At 50.5% G+C, this 19,874-nt stretch overlaps 1 protein-coding gene across 1 annotated transcript in view; it reads left to right on the plus strand.

Moving 5' to 3' along the window:
• Positions 1–19,874, plus strand: part of RYR1 (ryanodine receptor 1) — a 107,928-nt gene that overhangs the window by 58,050 nt on the left and 30,004 nt on the right. Inside the window, exons 61-78 of the mRNA XM_029235932.1 lie at positions 2–131; positions 1,658–1,717; positions 1,985–2,122; positions 2,666–2,778; positions 2,970–3,066; positions 3,516–3,622; positions 5,450–5,501; positions 5,634–5,702; positions 7,047–7,146; positions 7,455–7,534; positions 7,628–7,704; positions 8,658–8,731; positions 10,448–10,528; positions 13,949–14,037; positions 14,132–14,260; positions 14,349–14,453; positions 16,699–16,780; positions 18,883–19,070. Coding sequence (XP_029091765.1) covers positions 2–131; positions 1,658–1,717; positions 1,985–2,122; positions 2,666–2,778; positions 2,970–3,066; positions 3,516–3,622; positions 5,450–5,501; positions 5,634–5,702; positions 7,047–7,146; positions 7,455–7,534; positions 7,628–7,704; positions 8,658–8,731; positions 10,448–10,528; positions 13,949–14,037; positions 14,132–14,260; positions 14,349–14,453; positions 16,699–16,780; positions 18,883–19,070 — 1,771 coding nt within the window. The remainder of the gene's footprint in view (position 1; positions 132–1,657; positions 1,718–1,984; positions 2,123–2,665; positions 2,779–2,969; positions 3,067–3,515; positions 3,623–5,449; positions 5,502–5,633; positions 5,703–7,046; positions 7,147–7,454; positions 7,535–7,627; positions 7,705–8,657; positions 8,732–10,447; positions 10,529–13,948; positions 14,038–14,131; positions 14,261–14,348; positions 14,454–16,698; positions 16,781–18,882; positions 19,071–19,874) is intronic.

Genomic DNA, 19,874 nt, shown 5'->3' on the forward strand with positions numbered 1-19,874 from the left:
GGGGGGACCGGTACTCCGTGCAGACATCGCTGATTGTGGCCACGCTCAAGAAGATGCTGCCCATCGGCCTGAACATGTGTGCACCCACTGACCAGGAACTCATTACACTGGCCAAGACCCGCTATGCCCTGGTGCCTGCTCAGCCCCTTTCTGAGAACCTACCAGGATCCCACTCAGCACTCCCACTAAGCCCCTGGGACCCTACTGAACCCCCAGGATCCCACTAAGGGCCCTCCCTTAGGACCCTACTGAGTCCTTCTCCAGGAGCCTGAGGATCCACTGGGCCTCCTAGGATGCCCTGAGCCTTCCCACAGGGTGCTGAGAACCCTACTTGGGATGCTGTCAGAACTCTGGGACCAAAGGACCCTAACTGGGACCCCACTGGAAACTGGAAAGGCCACTGAGACCCTTGGGACCCAAGGACCACACTGAGCCTTCAGGGACCCTCCTGAGCACCACACCCCTGCCATGCCAGACCTGCTAGGAACCTGAGGACCCCAGCTGAGACACCATGAGCCCCCCTGAAACTCCTCCAAGCCCTCTACCAGGACCTCCCCAAGTCCCTCGGGACCCACTGAGCCCCTCGTGACCCCATTGCCCCCCCCCCAACCTCTAGGTTCCCACTGACCTCTCCAGCTCACCACATCTTTCCTCAGGACCCTGCTGACCCCTCCCCCGGGACTCTGTTGACACCCAACTGAGCCCCCAAAGACTCTCAGGGGCCCAATGAGCACCCTGTGACCCTAAGTAGCCCCCGGGATCCTAATGGCTTCTTCCCCAGGACCAAACTGAAACCTTTGAGGTCTCAAGGGTGATTGGGATCAATTGACCCTGCCCCTGAATCCTTCTAAGCCCTCTGGGGTTCCAAAGAGGCCTCCCGGGACCCCTTTTATCCATTGTATGGGATAACAACCCCCCTCCCTGATCCTTTTTGGCCTCAGGGACCCAAGAAGCCCTCCCAGGACTCTGCCCCAAGACCCCTAGAACCCCAGGACCCTGCTAAGCACCCTGACAATCTAACCCGAGGGCCCTGAAGACCACTGACTCTCCCCTGATATCACAAGCACCCCCTTTCTCCTCCTAGGGCCTGTTGAGTACTGCTGAGATCCCTACGAGCCCTCCTGGGCCCCTCTGCCCACTTAACTTCGTCATGAGGGCCCCCTCTCCTGGGACCCTAAGGAAACCCCACCCTACTGATCCCTCCCTTAGCCTCCGTGTAAACCCCACCAGTGACTTGGGTGATCTGCCTGACCCCCTATGACCTCTGCTGACCTTATCGTCTCCTTCTAATCCCCCTCGCCCACCTCTAATCTTCAGAAACTCCCTGCCCATCTCCCACTTACTCCCAGCCCCACTCTGACCCTCTTCTGACCTTTTTTGACCTTTGGGGATAGCCTCATGTCACCCCCTACTTCCTCTCACACCCCCAACGAGGCCCCTCTAATCCTGTCTCTTCAAGGTGCCTCTATGGCCTCTGATGCCCTCTAGGACTCCTCTCTGACCACTCCTGACCTGAGGATCCTTTCAGTTTCTCTCAGATCTTCCCCACACAAGCCTCTCACCAGTTGCTGGGGTGATGGGGCTGGAAGGGAACGGGTTGTAGGTCAAGGAGGACGCTTGGCCCTCCAGAGTGACCCAGCCTGTCATGTCTCCCCAGAAAGACACAGATGAGGAGGTCCGGGAATTTCTGCAACACAACCTTCACCTTCAGGGAAAGGTACGCCTCCTCCTCCTTGTGCAACCGAAACGGCCATGTCAGGTTAACAGCAAGAGTAACAGCCGACGTTTGAGCACTTATTATGTATCAGGCATCGAAAGAGGGACCTTGTATTCAGCACCCCAGGGAATCATCACAGCATTGAATGGGGGGCGGAGCGGCCGGAGAAGCCCACTCTGCGCAGAGGGGCGCTTCGAGAAGCCCGGCTGAGAGAGGAGGGAGCGGGCAGGGGAGGGGCCTCATACGGACCGTCCTTCCTCCTCTCAGGTCGAAGGCTCCCCTTCTCTACGCTGGCAGATGGCCTTGTACCGGGGCCTCCCGGGCCGCGAGGAGGACGCTGACGACCCGGAGAAAATCGTGCGCAGAGTCCAGGAAGTGTCTGCAGTGCTCTATCATCTGGAGCAGGTGTCTTACTACTGAGTTGCCGAAGCTTGCGTCTTTGGGCGGGGCCTGGGGCGGTCCTTGAGCCTGTGGGCGGGGCCTGCGGGTGAACCTTGGGACTCTGAGCGCGGCAAGGGGCGGGCCTTTAATCTGTTGGGTGTGGTGACAGTTGAGTTTAAAGCGAGACTTAGAATGGAAACTTTGATCTGGGGGGTAGGACCTGGCGCTAAATCTTGGGCCTGGGAACGGCGACAGGGGCAGAACTTTGGGTCTGCGAAGACGCCTTGACTCTGCGGGCAGTGCCTTGGGCGGGTCTTGAGATGGGGGCGGGGTCTGGGTAGTGGCCCCGGGTCTGCGGGCGGGGCGTAGGAGGGAAATTTCAGTCTGATAGCAGAGTAGTACCGGTCAGAACCTTGACTCTGTGGGTGGAGCCAGGGTGTTTCTTCGGCCCTGTGAGTCGGGCCTGAATTTGGACGTGGGCACTGATGGGCAGTTTCACTCGGGGCTGGAAGTGAGAATCAGACCAGGGGCAGAGTCTGGAGACGTGACAGATAATCCCGCCTCCAGATCGAGCACCCTTATAAGTCCAAGAAGGCCGTGTGGCACAAGCTCTTGTCCAAGCAGCGCCGGAGGGCGGTCGTCGCCTGTTTCCGCATGACCCCCCTGTACAACCTGCCCACGTAAGACATCCCCCCCACCCATGGAGGAGGGAACCTCTAGGGGCCTTGGAGAAAGAGTGGCTGAAGAGGCAAGAGGATGGAGTGTCAACCCCAGTGGGGTTTTGGGGAGTGGTTTGGGGAGGAGATATGTGGGAGGACAGAGAGGCGTGGATGGGGAGGTCTCGGCGACACCGCACATCTTTCCCCCAAAGGCAACGGGCCTGTAACATGTTTGTGGAGAGCTACAAGGCGGCGTGGATCCTGACTGAAGACCACAGTTTCGAGGGCCGCATGATAGATGACCTTTCAGTGAGCTGGGGCCTGCCTGGGAGTGTCGGGGCACAGTGGGATAGGACTGGGGCCCAGCCGTCCATTGTACACCTCCAGGGGTGGGTCGCCCTTCGCACTAGGGGGTATGGGGACCAGGGCCGGGTGAAGGGTGTGGGGGGAGAGAAAAAAAAAACAGCCCAGGGCTTCCCTGGTGGCGCAGTGGTTGGGAGTCTGCCTGCCGATGCAAGGGACACGGGTTCATGCCCCGGTCCGGGAATATCCCACATGCCGCGGAGCGGCTGGGCCCGTGAGCCATGGCCGCTGAGCCTGTGCGTCCGGAGCCTGTGCTCCGCAACAGGAGAGGCCACAGCAGTGACAGGCCCGCGTACCACAAAAAAACAAACAAACAAAAACAGCCCAGCAGGGCTAGGGGGGAGACAGGTGGGGACCCTAGAAGCCCCTCCCCCGAGCCCCACACCTCCCTCCAGAAAGCTGGTGAGCAGGAAGAGGAGGAGGAAGAGGTGGAGGAGAAGAAGCCAGACCCCCTGCACCAGCTCGTCCTGCACTTCAGCCGTACCGCCCTGACTGAGAAGAGGTGAGGGCCCTTCCTAGGTCCCAGAGAGAAAGCCGCGACCTCTGCCCACTCCCGCAACCTCCCTGTCACTCAAGAGAGACCTTCTGTGTGGGAGCCCCATAGCGGATCTTCTAATATCATTTTACTAGGACAGGCAGAGCTCCCACGTACCACTGTGCAGACTGAGCACTTCACAAGGGCATCTCCTCTGAAGTGTTCGCGTCACAGGCAATATTGATTTAGGCTTTTTCTAGAAGAAAATGTCTTGCTCAAACAAAATCAACATACTACAGTATATTATAGGGAGAAAATCAGAATATTATGACAAATTTCCAACAGATGGCAGTGAGGAAGGGGGGCCTTTGTCTATTTCACACAAAAGCTTCGTATGGGCTAGTGGCAGTCATGGGAATACATAGCAGTGTTTATTAAATTTTTTTTATGTGTCAAGCATCATGCTAAACACTTGACATATAGATCCTCTCCCTTAATCGTCACACTATGAGATAGATATTATTATCAACTTTTTTTGTGTGGATGAGGAAATAGAGGCACAGAGATTTGTTTTTCTTATGTAATATCAAGTCAGGAGGTGGAGAGTCCAGGGCTGGGCAGTGGCACAATGACACTGACAGGGACCCAGACTCGTTCAGGATTTCTGCCCTGTCATTCTGAGCTGTTGCCTGGTGGTTACAAGATGGATGCTGACATCCAGGCATCATGACCACATGTCAGGCAGAAAGAAGGGGAAAGGCTTTCCCTTTAGCAAGACCAAAATCTTTTTGTCCAAGGAAAGCTCTCCCTGGTGGGCTTCTGTACATGTTTCACTGGCCAGAATTCTGACATCAGGCCACCATCAGTTGCAAGGGAGACTGGGAAACTGAGTATTCTGTTTTCTATCCTCTGGGACGGCAATGACCCTGGAGTTAGACTATCCAGGTTTGAATCCCAGTACAAGGTTTGAATCCCAGTACAAGCTCTATGGTTTGAATCCCAGTACAAGCTCTATGACCAGTACAAGCTCTATGACCCTGGTGAAGAAGGATCTTTGTGCCTCAGTTTCCCTCGTCTGTAAAATGGGGCTAGTAATCCAATTGACCCTTGAACAATGCAGGGGTTAGGGATACTGACCCTCCATGTGGTCAAAAGTCCAGGTATAACTCTATAGTTGGCCCTCCATATCTGCGGTTCTGCATCCATGGATTCAACCAACCATGGATTGTATAGTACTATAGCAGTATTTCTTCTTAAAATGCACATATAAGTGGACCTGTGCAGTTCAAAACTATATTGTTCAAGGGTTAACTATATATCTACCTAATTGAATTACTGTGAGAATTAATTTGTTATTATATACAAAGCGCTTAGAACAGAAACCACCCTAGAGTAAACTCAGTGGGTGTTGGCCATTACTTCTGCTGTTATTAGTATTATTATTATAGAGGAGACCTAAGGAGGTGGTTGGTCATAGTTGTCAGGTGAGCCAACCAGTTGTCAGGTGGCAAGATGGCCCAGGAAGCTCCAGGCTTCCATCACACCATCACAGCAACCCCAGTGGAAAGGGAGCAGCTCTATCAGTAGCTTCAGCAAAACTCCCAGAATGAATTCCAGTGGACCAGAGTGGATCACATGACCATCTCTTACCTATTATTGTAGCCAAGCAGATAGAAAGTACTGATTGGCTCAGCCTTGATCACATGCCCAGTCTGGCAATGGAGAGTCCTACCCCATCTAAACCACACAGCCTGAGCATGGGGAGGGGTGGCTCTCCAAAGGAAAACTGGAAGCTGTTATAAGATGGGGTTCCTCTCTACTGGGTCCTGACTGTCTCCCCACTTACTTCCTCAGCAAACTGGAAGAAGATTACTTGTATATAGCGTATGCCGATATCATGGCAAAGGTGAGGCCCTGCCCCCATTTAGGGCAGGTTCCCTTCCGCCTCAGCTGCAATGCCTGTCCACTGAAAGGGCTGGAACTGGCCTGGGGTATCTCTTCTGTTCACCATCATCTCTAACTGATGCCCTGTCCCCAGAGCTGCCACCTGGAGGAGGGAGGGGAGAATGGCGAAGCTGAAGAAGAGGAGATTGAGCTTTCCTTTGAGGTAGGTGGGATCAAGTAGTCCCTGAAGAAAGCGATGGGGGATCCTGACTTCATTATCCCCCATCCAGTCAGCATGTGTTCACAGAGCAATGCTCTGGGCCCGGCCCTAGGCTGGGTGATGTTGAGCACATAGCAGCGGCCAAGCCAGTCTACTGGGGAGACAGCTACACCAAGCAGACAGTAACAGCACAGAGTATCCACCGTGGTGATGAGGGGAGCTCCAGCAAAATGGTCAGGGCGGGAATGGGGAGGCACGGGCAGAGGGGTCAGGGTGGGGGGAAGCCAGGGAAGCTCAGGGGGGTCATGCGGGCCCAGGCAAGATGCCTGATCCAGCCCGGGGGGAAGGGTTTCAGGGAGGGTTTCTCAGAGGAAGGGATGTCTGAGCAGAAGGATAAAAGGAATGTGCCAGTTGAAGAAAAAGGGAAAGGTGTTCCAGGTAGGGGCACAGCATACGCAAAGGCCAGGCAGGGAGAGAGAGCTAGTAAATGCAGTTAACCCATCTTTTCACTCATTAAGGTGATCAGCAAGCATTTCCCCAAGTTTCTCAACCTTTTTTGTGGCAGGGTCCCCTTTGGCATCTGATGAACCCTTTCTCAGAATCCTGTACTTAAATGTATAAAACGAATCCATAGCAGAGGAAACAAGCATATTGAAATAGTTGTCAAAATATTGCTTTAAAAATTTGTGACACAGTAATAGTTGTACTTCTCTATTAATCTACCAAATAACAAGAACTAACAGTGGATCCAAGAGCTACTGTAATTGATAAGTAGTGATGAACATAAGTGATATTTCGAGGGAATTCCCTGGTGGTCCAGTGGTTAGGACTCGGTGCTTTCAATGCCGGGGGCCCGGGTTCAATCCCGCAAGCTGCGCAGTGCAGCCAAAAATAAAAAGGTGATGTTTCGAGATGTCTTCAAAAATGATGTGATACGGAAACATCTGTGATTTGTACGGATGACACAACCACGGATTCTGCTAATGTTGTTGTGACTTATGGTCTCATCCATAATGGAAGGAAATGCTACATTTCAGATGGAGGATGGGAAATATAAAAGTATAACTTTTTTCCCCATTCATGTTCACAGACCCCTGGGATTCTATCCATTGACCCCTTGGAGGTGCATGGGGCCAGGTTACGATTGCTTCATGCCCAGCCCTGTGTAGGTGTGGAGGCAAATCGCAGACTTAAGTCCCAGGGGATAGAAGGAGCTTACAGTTGAAGGGATGAGCCAGGGGATGTGGCTGGAGCAGGAAGGCAGCGGTGAGGGCAAGGCTGTGAGGGGGAAAGGCTGGGCTGGTGAGCCTGGACTCACCCAGCTCCGTGGGCCGGGCTCTGCTGCAGGAGAAAGAGATGGAGAAGCAGAGGCTCCTGTACCAGCAGGCGCGGCTGCACAACCGGGGCACCGCGGAGATGGTGCTTCAGATGATCAGTGCCTGCAAAGGTGCCCTGCGCGTGCATTCAGCTCCTCCTGAGTGAACCCCCCCTGTCCCCAGCCCACTCATCCCCTGTGGGCCCAGCGGGCACACTCTCCCACCCCTCATGCATGTGGATTGCACTCACGCACTTGCCTTGCAATTCCTCACCAATTCCTTCAGTCCTGATCACCCCTGCATACACGCCCTTGCACTCCCCTCTGCCCCATTCTCTGACGTCCCCCGGGATGGCTGTTTTCTGGTGAGTGAAGAACACTGCTCCCAAACTAAGTGGACCATCCGTTGCCTGCCCCGCCCCCCAACCCATCCCCTCCAGGAGAGACGGGCGCCATGGTGTCCTCCACCCTGAAGCTGGGCATCTCCATCCTGAATGGAGGCAATGCCGATGTGCAGCAGGTAATGGGCGAAGGCACTTGGGAGGGGAGCTGGGAGGGGTGGGAGGTTCCTGTGCGACCCCCAGTTCCCCCTCCACTCCCACCCCCTCTGCAGAAAATGCTGGATTACCTGAAGGACAAGAAGGAAGTTGGCTTCTTCCAGAGTATCCAGGCGCTGATGCAAACCTGCAGGTGGGCTCTAGTGCACATCTTTAGTGAAGCTGCTTGGTGTAGCTGAGCCCCCAGTCCTCGTACCACTTCCGGTTCCAGGTCTGTTCTCTTGGTTCCAGGAACAGAGACACACTCAGACCAGCTCAAATAATAGGGAGTTTATTATAAGGATTCACATGGAACGATAAGGGAGGCAAAATGCCACAGACTTTAAGAACGAGTTGTATTAAGGATCCAGACAGCTGGAACTGGAAGGTTGTTGAGTCTTCAAGGGACACTCAGGCAGCAGGGACTTGGGGCTCTTTCCGATGACCCCTATTCGTGTGGCTGCACTGCCGTCTGCCTTTGTTCTCCTCTTGCGGTTGACTGACTTTCGCTGCCTCTCTGAAGCTTTTGCTAATTGATGGTTTCTGTTTCCTTCTGATTTCAACTTTTATACGTTTCATCCTTGCCCCACCTGACCTCACAGCTGCCACTGCATAGCTTATATCAGCTCTTGGTTTCTGCTTCCTCTTTTTTTTTTTTTGTTTAAGATGTTGGGGGTAGGAGTTTATTAATTAATTTATTTATTTTTGCTGTGTTGGGTCTTCTTTTCTGTGCGAGGGCTTTCTCTAGTTGTGGCAAGTGGGGGCCACTCTTCATCGCAGTGTGCAGGCCTCTCACTATCGCGGCCTCTCTTGTTGCGGAGCATGGGCTCCAGACGTGCAGGCTCAGCAGTTGTGGCTCACGGGCCTAGTTGCTCCGTGGCATGTGGGATCCTCCCGGAACAGGGCTCGAACCCGTGTCCCCTGCATTAGCAGGCAGATCCTCAACCACTGCGCCACCAGGGAAGCCCTCTGCTTCCTCTTGATTTCAGCTCACTCATGGTTTACGACGGCTCACCACCCTCCACCGTGGGGAAGCTACCAGGCTCTGAAAGAGAGGAGGGCAGAGGCCTCAGCACGTCTTCACCATCTTTCCTTTCTTTCCCTCAGTGTCCTGGATCTCAATGCCTTCGAGAGGCAGAACAAGGCAGAGGGGCTGGGCATGGTGAACGAGGATGGAACCGGTGAGGCCTTCTTGGGCTTCCCTCTCCCTGGGGCATCCCCTTCTTTCAGGATCCACCCCCTCCCCCCACAATTGCCCAGAGCTCCCTTCCACCAAGACACCTTCCCTCCCCAAGAGCATGCCCAGGTTTCCCCCCTGCAGTGGTCCCCAGTCCTGCCTCCCCCCCATTCCTCCAGAGTCTCCCTCGCCATGGTCCCACCCCTGGGTGTCCTTCTGTGTTCTCCCACCCATCACCACATGGACCCCACCCTCCACTTGCCCCAAGTCTCCAGCCCTGGTTGCTGTTCTCTCATTAATGTCCCTAATCCGAGTTAATCGAGTCTCCTCTTTGCCGTGTTGTGACGTGCCTAACCTTTCTGCCCTGATCCTCGCCTCCTGCCTCTTCACCTGTACCTACCCGTCTCTCTCTGTCTCTCCCCTCTTCTTTCTTCCTCTCTGCTTTTACCCTCTTCTTGTTCTCTTCTTTGCTTCCTTGCTCCTTGTCGCTCTTCCTCTCTGTGGGTTGTTCCTCTCTCTGTGTCTGTGCCTTCGTGCCTGACCATGTCACTGTGTGTGTGTTTCTGTCCGTCTCTCTGTCCCCTTCTGCCTCCTTTTCCCCTCTTTTCTTCTGCTTCTTCCTCTCATCCTGTCGGCTGCCCCAGTCATCAACCGCCAGAACGGTAATTCCCCTAGTCCGTTTCCCGCGCTACGCTACTGCCACCCCTTCCTTCTAACCCCGACCCATCCCCTCCACCTGGGGGCTGAGGATCTGGGTCATCCAGGGGAGGGAGGGTCCATGCCCGAGGAAAGTCTCGAGATCAGGGGTCCAGAGACCAAGATTCGGATCCCAGATTAGCCACTAACAACACATGGGACGCTTACCTTCCGTAAGCCTCAGTTTCCCCATGTATAAAACAGAAGCTAGAGAAGATGGCAAAGATCCCTTTCCAGATGGATGTTCTCGGACTTCCAGACCCAGATTCGCAGTCCTGAGGTGGGGTGAACCCCTCTCCCACCTACCCTGCTCTCTGCGCCCGCGACCCCATGTTGATCGAGTCTGGGGCTCCCATCCACCAACCAGATTGGTTGCCCCCAAGCAGCCACTCTGATTGGTGTGCGTGCCTCCTCTACGCCTGCTCTGGTTGGCCCGAACCTTTGCTATCTAGCCTTCCCTGCCCTACAGCCCACAGTGATTGGCTTCTTTCAGATGCCCGTTCTGATTGGCGCATGTTTACATGCCTCCCCCTCTGCTTTTCCTGGATTGGCTGCTTTCAAGGCATCTGAGCCAATTGGCTAGCTTTGGATTCCCATCCCCCTGCTCAATCCCCTCCTGCTCAGAGCCTTTGCGTGAAAGTGACTTTGACCCCCGTAATCCATTAACCGCCCCACACTGTCCTGGAGGGGGGCTGAGGGAGGTAACAGCAGCCCGAACCTCTGCTAGGTCGACAGACACTCCCAGCTGTCACACAGATGGTGACATCAAAGGGACAGTGGTATTGTAGACAGATACTTGAGGCCCCAGCTTCATGACTCAGGGCACCTCAGTTTCCATCTGCTGATGTCCTAGACTCTGGTGTCATGGATGCCCGTGGCCCTCGTGCTGTCTTTAAAGTGGTGGCTGCTCCTCCCCGCGCGCCCCATGCTTTCAGCGTGCGTGTGCAGTGTGCATGGGCCACGTGCGTGCGTGCTGCGTCCTGGCGCATCTGATCCCTCTGGCCCCTCCCCCTCTTCCCCCCAGGAGAGAAGGTCATGGCAGACGATGAGTTCACCCAAGACCTGTTCCGGTTCCTGCAGTTGCTCTGCGAGGGGCACAACAATGGTGAGGAGGAGGGCTGGGTGACATAGAGAGAAGGCCAAGGTTTGGGGTCGGTCTGGAAGGGTTGCCTGAGTTAGTCTCCAGTCTCCTCTTCCCCTTATCAGTGACGGCCTCAATGCCCCCATCCAGGCCTTGTCCTCAATCCCATTGTCGTTCATTCTTTACTTCCAGCCAGTGTGAAGCGCTGCCTGCCCACCTTCCTGAATCTCTCTTGCATGTCTGGAGCCTAGCCACTTTGCTTCCCTTTCACCTCCTCTAGCCAGTCCAATTCCCCAAAAGCAATCTGCCAAAACCCAGTTTGGCCCCAAATCAATTTTCACAAATGAGCCATTTGCCACATGCCATTTTTCCACAGGCATTTCGCAGCAGCCGCCGAAGTTCAGTAAACGTGGTAGATCGCCATAGCCTGGGTCTGTAGAGGGAAAAACTGCCTGGCATTTTTAAACGAATCTATTAGAGCCACCTATTAATTTTGCTTATAACGTACTTGGCCACGAGGAAGGCCTACAGACTCTTTCCTAACTTAAACAAGTTTGAGTTTTCACAACTTTTGTTCTGGTTCTGGGACTATAACCAGATCAAGGATGACACAGCAAGTTAATTAAATCCATCACTGGTGAGAAAATACAACCTCGTGTGGCACACAGCTTACAACGTTAAAGGAATAGTTGAAATTCTGAACAGTAAACATTGTACCCAACGCAGTTTCCTATGACAAACATGTACAGTCTCAAGGTTGTGGTTGTAACACTTAGTGGGTGATAAGAAACCACAGACTGCCCAGAAGTTAACCTTCACGATAAGAATGGGAGTAATTATAAATCTAACCTCCATAGAACCCACACCTCACTGGGCTAGTGTTCTTTAAGGTAAACATCTTTAATCTTCACTTTTTTCTTTTCAACAGAGGATAAAGCATGATCCATTGTTTTGTATTATCATAAGCTCTTATGTCCACAGCTAGTTTTTCTTCAAGGTTTATTAAATACCTTTGTGCCATGTGACTGGGGTTTTCTTTCTTTAACAAAGGTGGCATCAGTCTTTGGGGCTTAGAATGAATTTTATTCCCTGGGTCTATGACTTTTTGGAAATGAGAATGTTCTTATGGTGGGATTTCTCTCTCCCACCAAATTTGCAATCTGGTCCTCTGCCCAAATTTGTGGATTCATTAACCAGCCCAGTCGAATAAATATTTGAAATATCTTTCAAATCGCAGATGCCTTGCAGGTCTTGAGTATTCAGTGCCATTCAGAGCAGACAAAAGCCGGGAGCCGTATTAACCATTTAGGCATACAGTCTGATTTAAATGAACACAGAAAAAGGAATTAGAAAACAGGGTTGATGGGAAAGCCTGTCCATTTGCTTATAAAATCTTGAATATTTGAGTATACTTTTCGTCTGTAATGTGAAACCAGGCAAAATGGACATTCAGCCTGATATAGTGATTGTGAAGTGGCTATAGGGAAATCAGGTGGAAGTAAAACTTTGGGAGAAAAAAACTTTCAAGGGCTGTTGAAGCCATCCTGGGCAACGTGACATTGCTGTAACATCAGAAGGATTTCACTGAAGCTTGTTTTCGTTGCCTTGATAATTTGATGAATTGGTCATTTGGCAAATGGGTCTACAGAGGTTGTTCTCAAACTCAAGCGTACCTAAGAATCACCAGGAGGCCTTGTTAAACTAGGCTTCTGGACCCCATCCCAGATTTTCTGATTTAGTAATTCTGGGGCGGAGCCCAGGAATTTGCATTTCTAACAGGTTTCCTTCCGGAAGATGCTGACGCTGCTGGTCTGGGCCCATGTTTTGAGAGTCACTGCTCCAAAGTGCAGCTCTTAACCTCAGCACTCTCTTTAAGGCCCTTTAAGAACAGCTATTGTTTATTGAGCGCTTATGTACCAGGTTCTGTCCTCAGTTCATTGTATATGCTAAAGCATTAAAACCTCACCACAGCTCTTTAAAGCAGGGCCTATTGTGACCACCGTGTTACATATGGGGGAACCGAGGCACAGTCTGCCACACAGAGAGGTTCAGTAACTTGCCTGAGGTCACAAAGCGAGGAATTTGCGCAGCCAACTCCTACTCATCTTTCAGGTCATAGCTCAGAGGTCCCCTCCTCCAAGAAGCCCTCCCTGACCACCTTGTCTGGGTCAGGCATCTCCTCTGGGCTCCTCCAACCCCCTGAGCTTCCCCCATCACAACCTTTATCATCATCATCATTATTATTCCAGAACTTCTCAACCACACCCTGAGGTAGAGGGAATGGTATAATAAGCCCCCAAGAAGCCATCACTCAGCTCTAACAGTTATCAGCTTTCTGCCATAGAACAATGTTTTTCAAATAGTGGGAACCAACTCACCAGAGGGTCGTGAATCAAGTTTATCGCAGAGGTTCTCATTCCTAATTGCGCATTGGTATGCCTGGGGAGCTTTACAAGACACTAAAGCTCAGGTTTCACTCAGACATTCTAATTTAATTGGTCTGGGATGGGGTCTGAGCACTGGGATATTTAAAATCCTCCAGGTAGTTCTAATGTGCAGCCAGGGTTGGGAGGTTGAGAACTACACATTTAGTGGGTTGAGTTCAGAATTCATTTGTAGTTAACTAGACTAGTACAGGACAGAAAATAGCAGAACGTATGGCACATAGTAAGGGTATGTGAAACTTCTGTTTCAGGTATATGTGGATGTAATTTCAGATTAGACACGCGTACTGGGTCTCAGTGTAAATATGTACTGGATTTCCTACTGTAGGTTGCAGTTAGAAAAGACTGAAAAATTACTACATGATAATATAAACTTCACAAGGGCAGGGACTTTGTCTTCTTCTACTGCTGTATCTCCAGGGCACATAATAAATGCTCAGGAAATTTGTAGTATCAAAGTATGTGACCAGTCTTCATCTCCCGTTAGCATATAGTATATGCTCAATAAATATATATTGAATAAATGAACAAATAAATAACAAATGCTTATCTCCTCTGGTTCTTGGTAGGTGCTCAATAAATATTTTTTGGATAAATGAATGAATAAATAACCAATCTCCGATCTCCCCAGCACATAGTAGGCATTCAGTAAAAAACTTTTGTGAACAAATGAAGGCTGAATCTCCATTTCCCCCTGCTACATTGTAGGTGCTCAATAAATACTTTGGGGAAAAAAATGAGTAAACGACTGGCCCTCCACCACATCTGGCACATAGTAGGCCCTCAATAAATATTTATTAGACAAATGGATAAATGATCCTCCATCTTCCCCTAACACATAGTAGGTACTGATAAAGAGTTATTAAGTAAACTAATGATTATATGCCTTCTGGCATACAATAGGCCCTCAATAAACATTTATTGCATAAAAGGACTCACTCTCCACCTCCCCTAGCACATGGTAGATGCTCAATAAATGAGTGACTTTTCATCTCCCTAGATTTCCAAAACTACCTACGGACACAGACAGGGAATACAACCACTATTAACATCATCATCTGTACTGTGGACTACCTCCTGCGGCTTCAGGTGAGGATGTGAGGCCGTCCAGGTGTGACCCGGGCCGGGGTCTGTTGGGCCATGGTTGGCACCAGCAGCCCCTCACACTGTGTCTGCCCCCCAGGAATCCATCAGCGACTTCTACTGGTACTACTCGGGCAAGGATGTCATTGAGGAGCAGGGCAAGAGGAACTTTTCCAAGGCCATGTCTGTGGCTAAACAGGTGTTCAACAGCCTCACCGAATACATTCAGGTAGGGCTCGCCCGCTGCGGCGGGGCGGGGCAGTTCCGCATCCCGCGCCCTGCCTCGTGCTCACGTAGAACCTCTCTCTGCCCCACAGGGGCCCTGCACCGGGAACCAGCAGAGTCTAGCGCACAGCCGCCTCTGGGACGCTGTGGTGGGATTCCTGCACGTGTTTGCCCACATGATGATGAAGCTCGCTCAGGTTCGGGCCTCTGTGTTTTTCATCCAACTGCTTCCAGGCATCCCCCAACTGGCACGTTTCCAAGTTTTGCTCCATCGGTCCGTGTCGCACCCCAGTGCTCCCGGCAGGTTGCAGACTGGTCCCTCTCCGTGGCCAAATCCATCTTTCTTCTGGATTGGCTCTCTCTATGACCCCGCCTCCTCCTCTGCCACCGCCAATCGGCTGGTTATCCATCTACAGTTCCCTTGGACTGACGTTTGGGGCCCGCCCGCTCTGGTCCAGAGCTCCTCTATGATTGGTTGGTGTTCTTTCCCCTCTGATGAGGTCACCCAGCTTCGGACAGGACTAGGGATAGGATGAGGGCAGGCTTCTAGATCTGGGCCTGGGGCTGAAGGGGTGTTTTGCTTCTTTATTCTGCTTGCGGCAGATGACATCTATCCAGGGCATCCATGATGTAAGGTCCCTGTCGAGCCCCGTCTCCCATCTCTAGCATCTTCGTGCTCCCCTTTTCCCCACCACCCCCGCCCCTTTGCAGCCTTGTCAATGCCTCACAAACACCGTATCCATTTGTTCTGCTTCTGTCTGGTAAACATATTCAAGGCTGCCATGTGCGCTGCAGCAGGGCCCAGCATCCGAAACGGCACCATCCACGTCCTAGACATCATACATATATCGGTGTATTTATTACAATCGTTTTCCAGCAGATGGCAATATTCTGTATATTATAATTTTCCAACAGGAAAGAGTCTTGAAGAAGGGAAGCCTTTTTCTAATTTGCTCAAAGGCACCACAGGGGCTGGCAGAAACCCTGTCTGGTGTCATCTGACCTTTTGAAAGGAGTCGAACTTAAGAATGCAATTTCTTAGTGTCAGTGAGTTCAAGTGGGGCTGTTGATGTAATCTTAAAATTCTAGAGGATATTGGCATCTTAGTGTAGAGTTGCAAATCCTGCAGAATTAATTCCTCAGCCACAGTCTAGGTTAAATTGCAAGGGCTAGAAATCCAATGCAAAGTGGTAGCTTACAAAAAAAGAATTTATCAGTTCACATCACAGATCAGATCCAGGGCTGTTAGTAGAAATGTCCCTCTCCTCTCTAGCTTCATTCTCAAGCAGGTGCTCCCCATGGGCTGGGAAAATGATGCTCTGGGCTTTCATGAGCTCCACTAACAGCTCCAGAGGGAAGAGAACACCTCTTTAGATCCAGGAAAAGATCTACCATATTCTCTTATTCGACTACTAGGTCACATGCTCATTCCTGAACCAATCACCCTGGCCAGGGGAAAGAAAGCTCTGATTGGCCAGTCCTGGTTATATACCCACCCCTACAACCCAGAAGATGGGGTTAGTCCCATATGCTCTGAGAGTGGGATTGTTGAGAGAATCAAGGGGCTACATCGTGGACAGGCACACACCACAGGACTCACCCATCTTAGGATCTTGAGATCCTGGAATGTTGGAATCTTAGAGTCAGAATACAGAGCTTTGGAACTGTGGAAATGTGTTAGGATTAGAATCAGCAACTCTAGAACTAGCATGGGGTAGAAGGAGCCTTACATCCCATTTACCTGGTACCCTTCCCCTTCCTCCATTTCATTAGGTAGAACCATATGAAATTACCACTTTGTTGGTGAGAAATGACTGAAGACTAGCAATTTTATGTAGCTCAACCTAATACAAATAGGGACCAGGGGGCAGAACTTTGACCATGTTGGAGACTTCTGTGGACCCTACATGAGACACTGTGACAGGAGAGCCATTCTTCCCAAATGGCTTACCAGAAAGCACATAGCTGTGTCCCACAGCCTTCTTCCTGAACCCAGAGTCCCACTTTTTCAATCACACATTCATTCAACAAACATGTGTCAAGCACCCACCATAGGCCAGGTGCAGTGCTGGACTCTCATCTCTTCCCAGATCTGTGTCACTGTCCCCAGTATTTGCCCCTGTCCGTCTCTGTCTCTCTTGGCTCCAAGCATCTGCTCTCAGGTCCCCATACACCTCCCAGTCCTCCTTGTCTGCCAGCCCTTGTCCTTACACGTCACCTGTTGGGCCCACTTCCCCCAAAGTGCCAATCCCACCCCACAGTCTTGTCTCTCTGCCTTTTCCCCTGCTTCCGAGGAACATGTCTGGACTCGGGTCCCCTCGGAGGTAAGAGGGGGAAAGAAAAGGGGTCTTAGGCCCTGCTGGGTGGGTGGAAGCAGCTGGAGGTGGGGGAGGCGTCTCTGCTGAGAAGAGCCCTCACAAAGCTGGGATGTGGGGTCTCTAGGACTCGAGCCAGATCGAGCTGTTGAAGGAGCTGCTGGATCTACAGAAGGACATGGTGGTGATGTTGCTGTCACTACTAGAAGGTAAACTCCTAGTGGGTGGAGGCAAGGGGAGGGTACAAATGTTCAGATGATCCTAAAAATGGCCCTCTGAGACCCAGGAGATCCTAACCTTCAACCCCATCTGATATCATGTGAGGGTCATTGCATTTAAGTTGCTATAAGAAGCTCAGCAAACACTTATTGGGCACTTATTATGTGCCAGGTCCTGACTGTAGATATAGTAATTTATCAGATCGCCAGAGAAATCTTAATTAGGTGGGTGGCCTGGACACTTTTTAAAATTTATGCACTGAATATTTATTTGCTGAATATGTCATTTAGCTCTTGCTGCCTAACAAATATACCCAAAACGTAGTGATTTAAAACAACCATAATTTATTACTAATTAATAAAATTATTTAACTTGTAGACAAAGACTTTTTCCTATAGAGGTTCATAACAGCATCCTCATTCTTTTATATGGCTGCATAGTACTAATTGCGTGGGGATACAGTGTTTCATTTAACCACACCCCATCAATGGACATTCAAGGTTCTTAATTAAAAAATATTTTGCTATTACAAACCATGTTGCAATGAATAATCCTCCTACAATGTTTTAAATTTTTGGTAACTAGTCATCAGCTTTTAAAAATCAGATGTAAAGGGACTTCCCTGGCGGCACAGTGGTTAAGAATCCACCTGCCAATGCAGGGGACACGGGTTCGAGCCCTGGTCCGGGAAGATCCCACATGCTGCGGAGCAACTGAGCCTGTGCACCACGACTACTGAGCCTGTGCTCTAGAGCCCGCGAGCCACAACTCCTGAGCCCGTGCACCTAGAGCCCGTGCTCCGCAACAGAAGAAGCCACCGCAAGGAAGAGTAGCCCCCGCTCACCGCAACTAGAGAAAGCCCGCCCACAGCAACAAAGACCCAAAGCAGCCAAAAATAATCAATTAATTTTTTAAAAAATCAGATTTAACAATCAAAAATCCCTTTAAACATTTTTCTGGAAAAATTGAAAGATTCCGTGACCATGCGTCCGCATTCTCACATGGGAAAAATCAGCTGAACTGGATTAAATAACTGTCATATCAATGTTCAATATGATTTTGATGACTGCACTATGATTATATAAGAGAATGTCCTCGTCTTTAAGAATATATATGTGGAAATGTTTAGGGGTAAAAAGGCCTCATGTCTACAGCTTAGTCCTTAATGGTTCGGTGAAAAAAAATAGAGAGGGAGAGGTATTATAAAGCAAACATGGCAAAATGTAAACAGTTGATGAATCTGGAATACATGAGGGTTCCCTTGCACTATTCTTGTGAACTACCTGTAAATTTGAAATTATATGAAAATTGAAAGGTACAAAAAGAAGCTGGAGCCAGTTTGGGGAGTTCCCTGGCAGTCCAGTGGTTAGGATTTGGGGTTTTCACTGCTGTGGCCCGGGTTCAGTCCCTGGTGGCAGAACTAAGATCCCGCAAGCTGTGTGGCACAGCCAAAAAATAAATGAATAAATATAAATATAAATAAAATTCTGTTAATAAAAAAAGGTGGAGCCAGTTTGCTTTAGATGGGGTGTGGGGTCCCAGTTTACCACAGTCTCCACCTCTCCCTGTTGTCTTTGGCCTACCTCACTCATCTGTGGACCTGCCTGGCCTCTGTGGGCTAGTGGAAGGCTTAGGTGGTGTGAGCTCTGAGGTCATGCAGCTCTGGGTTCAAGTCCTCCCCACCCCCTTTACTGGCTGTGTAACCCTGAGTTTGAGACTTTCTCTGAGTCTGTTTCCTCATTTATAGAAATGAATAGTGACACACGTTCCTTACAAAGATGAGGTCGTGTCAGTGCAGCACTTGGCATGGCATCTGGACCCACCATTAGTTTATGCCATTGTTATCTTTGTTGATGACTCCCCCAGCTATCGGGGGAGGAGGACATAGACAGAATCAGCCAGGTTCACACCTGATGCTGAGGCAGATCAGAAAGTGACCCTTGCCCTCTGAGGGGAGGTACAGGAGCTGGCCAGGGAAGCTTCCACCAGCACAGTGGATCCTGGTGGCTCCTGAGCTGGAGAGGGAGGCAAGCCCAATGGGGATCCAGAAAGGAGGCTCTGTTGAGCCACACTGACTTGGGGCTGCCTGCAGGGAACGTGGTGAATGGCATGATTGCCCGGCAGATGGTGGACATGCTTGTGGAATCCTCATCCAACGTGGAGATGATCCTCAAGTTCTTCGACATGTTCCTGAAACTCAAGGACATTGTGGGCTCTGAGGCCTTCCAGGACTACGTCACTGATCCCCGTGGCCTCATCTCCAAGAAGGACTTCCAGAAGGTGAGTACTGGAAGGCGGATGGGTGGGGTGCCAAGTACCAGTCATGCCCTTCCTGGCTGCCTGCTGTAGGCAAGAGACTTCTCTGGATGCCTCAGTTTCCTTATCTGTAAAACGGGGATAAAATCATCATCCTTGGACTTGTTTTGAAGACGAAATGCATCAACACAAATGAGAACCTTATTTCTATTATCATTATTAACAGTCATAATATTATCATTATTATAAATAGAGATCAGTTATTCAGTTGATAACCATCTATTGGGTTTCTCCTCTGTGTTGGGCTCTGTGCTGATACCATGGACACAGCAATGATTGAGACAGACACAGCCCTGCCTTCATGGGGCTTATAGACTAACGGGAGAGGCAGTCACTAATGACCACTGCAGGTCTAAATAATGAGGCTGTTAGGAGGGAAATGCAGGAACCAGCTCTGTCCAGGAGCCCACTCCTCTGCCTCTGCCAACCCTTTCACCCCAGGTAAGCCACTCATCCGCTCTAAGCCTCAGGCTCCTCTGTGAAATGGGGCTAAGATAATAACATTAACTGTTTCACAGGACTGCTTTGAGGTTAGGCAGTGGGTGAACAGAGCCTGGGCAGTGCCTGGAACACAGGAAAGTACAAGAGATATTACCTGTTATTATTACTGCCAGATCTTTTCCATCACCATTTTGTTAAATTTTTCCTTTGAAATAACTTCAGTCTTATGGAGGAGTTGCAGGAACAGTACATAAAATTTCTGAATACCTTTTCACCCGGATTGCCCAAATGTTAACTATTTATTTATTTATTTATTTGTTTGTTTGT

The sequence above is a fragment of the Monodon monoceros genome, unplaced genomic scaffold (assembly GCF_005190385.1).
Source record: "Monodon monoceros isolate NGI ecotype Baffin Bay Population unplaced genomic scaffold, NGI_Narwhal_1 Super_Scaffold_10, whole genome shotgun sequence".
Lineage (NCBI taxonomy): Eukaryota > Metazoa > Chordata > Mammalia > Artiodactyla > Monodontidae > Monodon > Monodon monoceros.